We start from the raw sequence: 10000 nt of genomic DNA, 5'->3' as shown, positions 1-10000 counted from the left end.
TAACTTATCTAGCGTTGTGTTTGAAGCGGACTACATTCTTAAAATAGCACACGCACGAGATAGGATCGCGTGGCGACATTACATTGTTACGTGATGACTTTAAACTTTCACAGCGTTTACGCAATCATAGCCAAGCGTACAAGTGGCGGGGTTTGTAAAGTTAATTTACCACTGTAAACAACTGAAGTGCTTAGTTTGTAGTGCTAGCTGCTTCAATTGTAGAAATAGTGGGGAAAGCGACCGCGCTTAACATATCGAATATATTGAATTGGACTACATTCCTAACATTCTTTAGACAGCGCACGCATGAGATATATCGTCGACACAGTATTCACTTAATAGTAGCTTGACTTGATTGAAAGTTACTGGGCAGCATTGTTCGATTTTTCGTTTATGTTCCCTTTGAAAAAAACATCCATTCTCATTCTCATTCTCGCTGGTTAATAATTAAATAGAAACGGTTAATCATTATATTATTGGTTAAATATTAACTTCGTTTAATAAAGTCCAGTCCAGGGTCCAGTCCAGGGTCCAGTCCAGAGTCCAGTCCAAAGTCCAGTCCAGAGTCCAGTCCATGTTTTCCAGTTGGCCGTACCTCAGTGGTACACCAATATGGCGGCCGGAAAATAGTGTAAACATCTGGAACTGACTTTGGCTATCTAGGCGACTGATTATCACTACTGAAAAAACAAGCATTTACATAAGCACTTTTCCTAATGCTCTAACTTCTAAAAGGGCTCAAAATCATGAGATAAGTATATATTTTTCAACAAACTTGATCGTAGCTTTGTGTCACGCACCTACATAATCCGGAAATTCAAAATGCTCTGGTTTCCAAACGAAGCACGCTATTGAGCTGTGAAATTGTCAACAGATATAGATATGCCGCCTCTTATGCCTGATGAGGATAAAAACTTTGTTGGATCTTTAGTTTTAGATTTTGGAAGGTGATGACGTCACGTGAAAACGATCTATTAAAATACATCCATATTCAATAGCCGTTTTGACCAATCGCATGAATTTCTCTACACACGTGAGTAAGGGCCTGTTCGCATGGAGGTGGGGAATCCCCGGGAAAGTGAGGTACCCCGCCTTGGAGGGGTAACCAATCTCTCTCTTTTTTTTCTTGATCGCATTCACATGAGAAGTGGGGTGTATGGAAAGCCATAACTTCCTTAAGTATTCTTTATTTTTTTGGTCTTAAAGTTTAGTCTTGTGGTGTGGTTTTGGCATTAGGTGGTGTGGTTTTGTCATTATGTGACGAGGTTTGATGGTTACGTGTTGTGTTTCCATCATGACGTGCTGAGTTTATATTTTAAGTGGTGAGGTTCTTTTATGACATCGAGTTTTGCCCCTTACGTGATTATAAACACAGCACGTTAAAAAAGACCTCAACACATCATCATGGAAACATAACAGGTAACCAGCAGATCTCGTCACATAATGACAAAACCTCACCACATAATGACAAAACCACACCACTTAATAAAACCACACCAAATAATAATATTGCCATAATACACTATGACAAAACTCCAAAATATCAATCAATCAATCAATCGATCAATCAACTTTATTTAAAACACGGTAAATGGCTCAGCAAGCTGGTTTTCAGACATGCCGTGTAAGAATTACAAAATATAAATGCTATGTGGGGAATAAGTGAGGAACCCACACTGTCACTTTTTTTTTCAGATTATAATTCTCTCAGATCTTCTCGCGTACACAACAAGGTTAGGTCTATAACCGACTAGAACTACAATCAATTGTTCCCTTATCTCATGGACGCACCTTGATCACACGTAAGCTGATTGGCTATAAAGATCTTTCACGCAAAAGATAAACAAACTTATTTATCGGAGCAGACAGAAAGTAACGCTCGATTTCCGGACAGATATCTCGCAATCATAACATCAACATTAGTTAAATCAATACTAATTATCTTGTTTCCGACAGCTAAAAAATTACAAGAATTACAAGATATAAATGTTAAAACGACTAATAAACTAGGTACAACTTAGCGCTAAATATTATTTAATGTCAAAGAAATTTAAACAATAGTAATAATTAGCAACCAACATAATTGCCAACGAGTCAGGCCTGGCGAGGCGGCAGCTTATAGAGCCGCGAGAAGATTTTTAGGCGGACAAAATCTCAGAAGCGCTTCAAATTTGAGTGTAATGTAGACCAAAAGCTGTAATGTAGACCAAAGCGATGAAATGTTGCCGGAGCGATAATCAATGAGAGTTAAGCACGAGTACCCCGCGTGAATTTTGCAGCCGCCAGGAGCCAGATCACGCAAGCTTGGCTCGTTGGCACTTTAGCGACAGCTATAACTAGTTTACTATGTAATAATACGAACAAGCCATGTAAAAAATGTGCCCTAGCGATTTAAAATGTGTCCTAGGATATCGCACGTTTAAAGCTTGCAAGATCCCTTATCTCACGTATTTGATTTGACTGTTGGTTCCAAGCATTTGCACCTCGATAAGAGAAAGAACGTTCAAGAAAATTCGCTTTATGTAGCGGTAATAGGAAGTCATAGTTCGAACCCCTCAAATTATAATTGTGAACTTCTGAGGTTCTATGAAAATAATCCTGGAGATACGTCGGACAATTGTTATTGAATATTTTAAACATCATAATTAACAAGTGCCTTTTCTCTCTTTCTTCTAAGTTAGACCACTCTAGAGAATTTAGCACTGCTGATGATCGAATAGAGTAATCAGCCCTAGTAATAATCCGTGCTGCTCTATTTTGTAACTTTTGTAATTTGTCAGCACGTGTTTTGGAGCAGTCACTCCTTACAACATCACAATAATCAAAATAAGGTTGTACAAGTGAATAGTAAATTGTCTTAAGAGTCTCTTGATTGTCAGTTAATTTTCTAGCTAAATACAACATTCGCAAGCCATTCGAGACTTTAGATGAAATATGTTTGATCTGATCATCCCAGGTTAGCATTTCATCAATATGAACCCCCAATAATTTAGTAGAAGGTTTATGTTCAATTGGCCAATTCTACCTCATCCCAGTCTACGTCACAAGGAATCACGTGAGATTGCGCGAGCAAGCCAGGTCAGTGAGCGGTAAGCTTTCGGTTATGGCGGATGCCACGATGAATGAGATCGACCACGAACTTTCCTCTAGCGCTGAAGAAGACGAAGCTGCAGTGCTAGCCGAAGACGAAAATGATCATGACACCACCGGTGCTCATGCTATCGCTCCCAATAAACTATGGGAAGCTATTCAAGGACTGCAAAAGAAAGTTGATCTTTTGGCGGGAACGTCAACACGCATCACCGATGCTTCACTAAAGCGGAAAGTACCGCAAATGTCCAAGGCAGAGTCAAAAAGTGACTCAAACTCCCAACCAGGACCCTCAAAAAAGAAAGCTAGAAAAGCTTTGTCTGATTCAGATGACGCATCGGACGACTCTGATTGCGATGCAGTTCACGCCATCCTGGGAGAAGACGAACAAGATGGCGACTCGAGTGACAAGCTCCTGAAAGAGATTGAAGACGAATACAACACGGCCGATAAAATGGGCCCAAACATAAATGAACATTTAGCGAATCTTATTAATAAGAGATTTGCTGGTAAGCTCAAGGAAGCAAAGCTTAAAGAAAAGCTAGAGCTGTATGTGCGACCCGGCAACTGCGAAAAATTGAAAGTGCCCCTCGTGAACCACGAACTATGGGGCAAACTCAAACCACCGGTCAAATCACAGGACTTGCGACTCGCAAATGTCCAACAAACCGTTGTGAAAGCCACCATCGCGCTTGCAGAGGCCACTGAGGAAATAAGTAAAGTCAAAGGAAAGATGGATGAAAAACCAAAAATTATTTCCTCTTTGACTGATTCGCTCGCTTTGCTGGGACACGCAACTTATGAGCTTTCATTGCGGCGACGGGATATTATGAGACCCTCAATAAACAAGGAGCTTCGTGCCCTTTGCAATCAGCAAATCCCAGTGACGGATTTTCTCTTTGGAGATGATGTCCAAAGCAGTTTAAAAACAATAAAAGAGTGCAACAAAATTGCCAGCTCTGTCAGTCAAGGGCATGATTACAAGCAAGGCTACTCAGGAACTGGACATCAAAGGCCCCGTAATAGCAAGCCTTTTTTAGGGCATCGCAAGAGCTACAACTCGTTCAAAAAGAAACCATGGGCCTTAAACCAGAAGAGGGAGGACACTAAGTGAGCCTAACTACAACATTACAAACAGTTATTCACGATGTAAGTAAATTTGAAACCCTATTACCAGTTATTATTACCGGCTTAGAGCAAAATGTTAAATGCTTTAAAGCAGGTAACCTTACCAGTTTCCTTTCTAAATGGAGAGCTCTTACATCTGATGGAGAAATGCTAGATATGATAACCGGCACAACTATTGACTTTAGGTACCTGCCAGTCCAACACGGGCCACCGGCCATTCGAGAGTTCTCAGATACTGAGTCTGAAATAATTTACACTGAGATCGAAAAGCTTTTAACAAAGGTGTGATTGTCAGAACTGTCCGGGAAACTGATGATTTTATTTCCCCCATTTTTCTGAGAGAAAAGAAAGATGGATCACACCGTATGATTTTAAACCTTAAAGCACTAAACAAGAGCATTGTTTATCACCATTTCAAAATGGATACTCTTGGTTCAGTAAGTAGACTAATACGTCCAAATTGTTTCATGGCCACCATCGACCTCAAAGATGCCTATTTTTCTGTGCCTGTGTCAGAGAAACATAAAAAATATCTCAAGTTTCACTGGAAAGGAAACTTCTACAAGTTCACTTGCTTCCCTAATGGGTTATGTTTCTGCGCTAGGAAATTCACAAAGCTCATAAAGCCAGTACACTCGTGTCTTAGGTTACAAGGCCACATCTTGGCAGCTTATATTGATGACAATTGCATCATCAGTCAGGGTGATACTTATACTGAATGTCTAACTACTGTGCTTAAAACATTAAAACTGTTTGTTGACCTGGGATTTTGTCTTCACCCTGAAAAATCATGTCTGATACCATCCCAAGAAGTTAATTTTCTGGGAGTTACGCTAAATTCCATCACAATGACTGTCAGACTGACCATGGAGAAAAAACAAAAAATTAAGAATGCATGCACAGCACTGCAGGAGAGGTCAAAATACATTATACGAGAGGTTGCAAGTGTCATAGGACTACTGGTCTCAAGTTTCCCTGCTGTTATGTATGGGCCATTGTATTACAGAAAACTAAAACAAGAGAAATCTCATGCTATCAAAGACAATAATGGCAACTATGAGGCCTTTATGTCACTCTCCACAGATGCCAAAACAGAACTACAATGGTGGATCGAAAATATTGAAAACTCATTCAACGTTATAAATCATGACCCCCCATCACTAACAATTAGCACTGATGCATCAAAAATTGGATGGGGAGGTGTTTTCAAAGATCTGACTTGTGGGGGCCACCCCAAGAAGCTGAAGAGCATATCAACTACCTAGAATTAATGGCTGCCTTCTTTTCACTCCAAGCTTTTGTGACAAAACTAAATAATAAACATGTCAGACTGAAAATTGATAATACAACAGCAGTGGCAGCGATAAATAACATGGGCACTAATCACTCTGTACAATGTAACAAAGTGGCTTTAGATATCTGGTGCTGGTGCATGACTAGAAACATCTGGATATCTGCGGAACAAATACCAGAGAAAAGTAATGTAGCAGCTGATAGACAGTCAAAGGAAATAAACACCAATACTGAGTGAATGCTGAACCCCACTCTCTTAAATAAAGCCCTTGATAAGCTGCAAGCTCGCCCAGATGTTGACATGTTTGCGTCCAGGCTCAATAAACAATTCCCAAGATATATTTTCTTCCGATCTGACCCTGGAGCATACTTAGTAGATGCTTTTTCAGCTCAGTGGAATGAACTAAATGGTTATTATTTTCCCCCCTTCAGTGTGATTCCAAAGGTTCTTCAAAAACTGGAACAAGACAAAGCCACGGGGATAGTGGTGATCCCCAGATGGCCAACTCAGGTGTGGTACTCAATGGCTATGAGAATGCTGATAAGCTGCCCAGTCCTTCTGCAGCACAATGCCAGACTGCTTTTGTTACCCAGCCACCCACAGAAAGTATATCCATTACACAAGAAACTGGACCTTCTCATCTGCCACTTATCCGGGAACAGTTGCATGCAAGCGGCCTTTCACAAGCAGCTTCAGATATCATCCTGTGTGCCTGGAGAAACGGGACAAAAAAGCAGTACCGAACGTATCTTTCGAAGTGGGGAAATTACTGCAGCTCAAAAGGGATCAGTCCAGTTTCAGCTACTGTAGCTCAAGCAATAAACTTTCTTGCAGACCTAGTCAAGTCAGGTGTTGGCTACAGTGGAGTTAATACAGCAAGATCAGCCATTTCAACAATACTTGTCATTAGTGACTCTGCTACCTTTGGTACACACCCATTAGTAAATCGATTTCTAAAGGGTGTTTTTGAACAGTAGCCCTCATTACCACGTTATGAAACCATCTGGGATGTCAGTCAAGTATTAACTCATCTTCGTTCCTACCCTCCTGTTGAGGACATTTCACTTAAGAAACTTACATTTAAAGTTGTTATGTTACTAGCTCTGTTAACTGGTCAGCGAACACAAACTATCCACTGCGTAGATGTTAAACATATGGACATGTCAGAGAAGATATGTATTTTTTATCTGACCAGCCTCCAGAAGCACTCCCGACCAGGGAAACAGCAGAAGCCTGTTGAACTGGAAGCTTTTGACCAGGAGCCTAATTTATGTGTTATTCGTCATTTGAAATAGGGGTGCAAGTGAGAGATTTCGAGGCAGTGAAAGGTATAGACTACGTTACAGAGACTAACACATATCGTGCATTTTACCTTTCGACACACCCATCCGAAAAATTGGTTTTTGCCCTGAGCGGGACTCGAACCCACGTCTCCCTGATTACTAGTCGGGCATGCTAAGCCACTACACCATCAAGGCCACCACGCTGGCAACGCAGCAGATTAATGGGGCGACTTTAGCAACGTGGGGATTCCTAGGGCCCAACTCGAAATCTCTCACTTGTGTTCTAAGCCCTGTCTGGGGTTATAGAGGCAAAGATATACACTCAAGCGAAGAAAAGTTGGGCCCTAGGAATCCCCACGTTGCTAAAGTGCATGCCCGACTAGTAATCAGGGAGACGTGGGTTTGAGTCCCGCTCAGGGCAAAAACCAATTTTTCGGATGGGTGTGTCGAAAGGTAAAATGCACGATATGTGTTAGTTTCTGTAACGAAATAGGGGTGACACTAACAGAAATCAGTTACTGTTGAGTTTTCAGAAACCATTTAAACCTGTTAGTAAGCACACAATTTCACGTTGGATCAAAAAAGTCTTGAAAGCTGCGGGCATAGATACCACCAAATTGGTGGCCCACAGCACTAGGGCAGCATCCACCCGTGCTGCTGCCAGGGCGGGAACGCCGCTAGAAGTTATTCTGGAATCTGCAGGATGGTCTAACTGCGGAACCTTTGCTAAGTTTTACCAGAAACCACGTAACTTTGGCTCGGTTTTGTTAGAGGCAAATACAGTCTGCCAAACCTACCTTTTGTTGTCTTTAATTCATGACCACAGGGCTTTGAAATCTCACGTGATTCCTTGTGACGTAGACTAGGATGAGGTAGAATTTAAGATTAAACGAGACTTACCTGTAAGTTGAAGTTTGATGTGAATTTTACCGATTCCTAGTCAGGAACAGAGGAGTCACGTGCCCATCCAACATATACATATATATATATCTATATTTTATACAGGACAAATTTATCCTTTTTATTTGTCCCCACCCTTGTTTTTTCCTGTGCTCATTCATTGTTAAATACTGACCTGGCTTGCTCGCGCAATCTCACGTGCACGTGACTCCTCTGTTCCTGACTAGGAATCGGTAGAATTCACATCAAACTTCAACTTACAGGTAAGTCTAGTTTAATCTTAAATTATCCATCTTTAAATTCATGAATTTAGCTTTTGTCAAGTTTTGCCGAGAACAAATAGTTATATAACTAGTTTTGGAGGTATTGCAACTTAATTTGTTTGTCTGAAGCAAATCATGTACTGCAGCTAAATCACTATTTAAGGAACATTCAATTGTAAATATATCTACCTATCATCGCCAAACATACCAGGTGTTGTATGTTGTAAACATTTTGGGAAATCGTTTACATAAATTATAAACAAAAATGGCCCAAGTAAAGAACCCTGGGGAATGCCACATGATACATATTGTTCTGTGGATAAGACTCCATTTACGAAAGATCTTTGTGTTCTATTAATCAAATATGATTTCAGCAACTGAAGAGCATTGCCATTGACACCATAACAAGAAAGTTTAAGTAGTAAGATGTTATGGTCTACAGTGTCAAAAGCTTTCTTTAAATCTATAAAGACACTACCATTAAGTTTACCAGCATCCATATTGGTAAGCCAAAGTTTTACTGCACTTATCAGAGCTGTACAGGTTGAATGATTTGGTCTAAATCCAGATTGAGAGTCTGTCAAAAGATTTCCCGCTTGGAAATACTCTAACAGCTGAGTATGCATAACCCTCTCTATAATTTTTGATATGGCAGGTAGAATAGAAATCGGTCTATAGTTGCTTGGAATATTTCTTTCATCGGACTTAAAAATAGGATGTACTTTTGCCTTTTTCCAATCATCAGGAAATATTCCAGTCTCCAACACTTGATTTATAATATCACATATAGAATTTGAGATTTGTGGACTACAAGACAATAGGGAGCTTAAGCAACGACAACGGCGACAGCGACGAGAACGTCACGAATTTGCAAATTTAGTGGGTAAAAACAATTGCTTTGCACGCCCTGCACGTGCGTTTTTCACTTTTGTCCATTTCGTTGCCGTCGTCAGCAAAACAACAACGTGAAATAGCCAAGTTTTTGGTTTTATGAAGAACGTCAGCACTTGAGGATAAATTTTCAGTTTCTCTCCTAAAATGGAGTGCCGTTCCGACTGGTGTCATCTTTGAAGAGATACCACACCCTTGTCATATTAAAAACGTTGAAATAGTCACGAAGCGTTTAAAATAACGAAAATTTATATTTTGAGATGACGTTCTCGTTGCCGTCGCCGTTGTCGTTGCTTATGCTCCCTAATACTTCAGGCAGGGTATTCTATATAGTTTTAGGGCTATGTAAAGCCCTGCAGCCACAGGTCTTATGACGACACGTGGGCTGTACGAGAAGCTTCTTATTAGCTGAACGTAGAGTCCGTTGTGGTACATGGGGCACACAGCTGCGATGATATGCTAGTATTTACGTGTGCCTGTTCACAAGCGTGCAGCGGAATTTTGTACATATTGGAGTTTGTTTATCTGATTCTCGTTAAGGCCTGATAACAGTAGGCGACAATGATCTAAGTGAGAGGATATAAAAGCATGCATTAGCATCTAACAATGTTTGAAGGAAATAAATTTCCTTATCTTAGCAATTTTGCGCTGGTGATAAAGTGCAGACTTACACATGTTGTTTATTTGTTTGCCCATTGCTAACACTTCATCAAGCCAATACACCAATATTGTGTCTATTCTCGTCCCAGAGAACGCAATACTCTCTTTTAGCACTGATAACAACGACTGGCAGGCTACGTTTGGTCTATTTTGGTAACGTTGACAATCAATATTGTTCAAAACTTCTGACACTGTAGTATAAACGGAAAACCACGATTCGTAGACTTTCAGCTTCGGGGCCAGCCATGGATGTTGCGAATGCGGGGGACCCAATCGTTATCTCAGTGCCACAATGGACACGGTGCTCGTGCTTTAAAATGCTCCGGGTAAAATGAATTCATTAAGTATCCCAATAAGCTTGTTTTTCCTTCTTTGTTTTCCAAGACCGTCAATCTTTGCCCTTGGCTCCAACGATACTTGGTAGTTCCGAGGCGAATGAAATTCAGGCGAAAGCGCATCTCTTTCGCTAATAATTACCAGTAGCCCATCAT

The 10000-nt window shown here is 40.6% G+C and overlaps 1 protein-coding gene and 1 long non-coding RNA gene across 3 annotated transcripts in view; one reads left to right on the top strand and one right to left on the bottom strand.

The window, feature by feature from the left end:
- LOC138045226 (uncharacterized) overlaps window positions 1-10000 on the bottom strand; it is a 23326-nt gene that overhangs the window by 8482 nt on the left and 4844 nt on the right. The gene's annotated exons all lie outside the window — the stretch shown is intronic.
- LOC138044403 (uncharacterized) lies at window positions 2260-7052 on the top strand. 2 transcript variants are annotated; one of them, XR_011131420.1, is made up of 2 exons: window positions 2260-4655; window positions 5944-7052. XR_011131420.1 is itself a non-coding variant. In XM_068890919.1 (2 exons), the coding sequence occupies exon 1, from the start codon at window positions 3104-3106 to the stop codon at window positions 4202-4204; it is 1101 nt and encodes a 366-aa protein (XP_068747020.1). In that variant the 5' UTR covers window positions 2260-3103; the 3' UTR covers window positions 4205-4239; window positions 5944-7052. The 2 variants fall into 2 exon arrangements, 1 of the variants encoding a protein (XP_068747020.1); XM_068890919.1 differs by having other exon boundaries at window positions 2260-4239.

Source organism: Montipora capricornis, chromosome 4, assembly GCF_036669925.1.
Source record: "Montipora capricornis isolate CH-2021 chromosome 4, ASM3666992v2, whole genome shotgun sequence".
NCBI lineage: Eukaryota > Metazoa > Cnidaria > Anthozoa > Scleractinia > Acroporidae > Montipora > Montipora capricornis.
The sequence above is the reverse complement of the archived record's forward strand: the minus strand, read 5'-3'. Positions and strand labels throughout refer to the sequence as shown.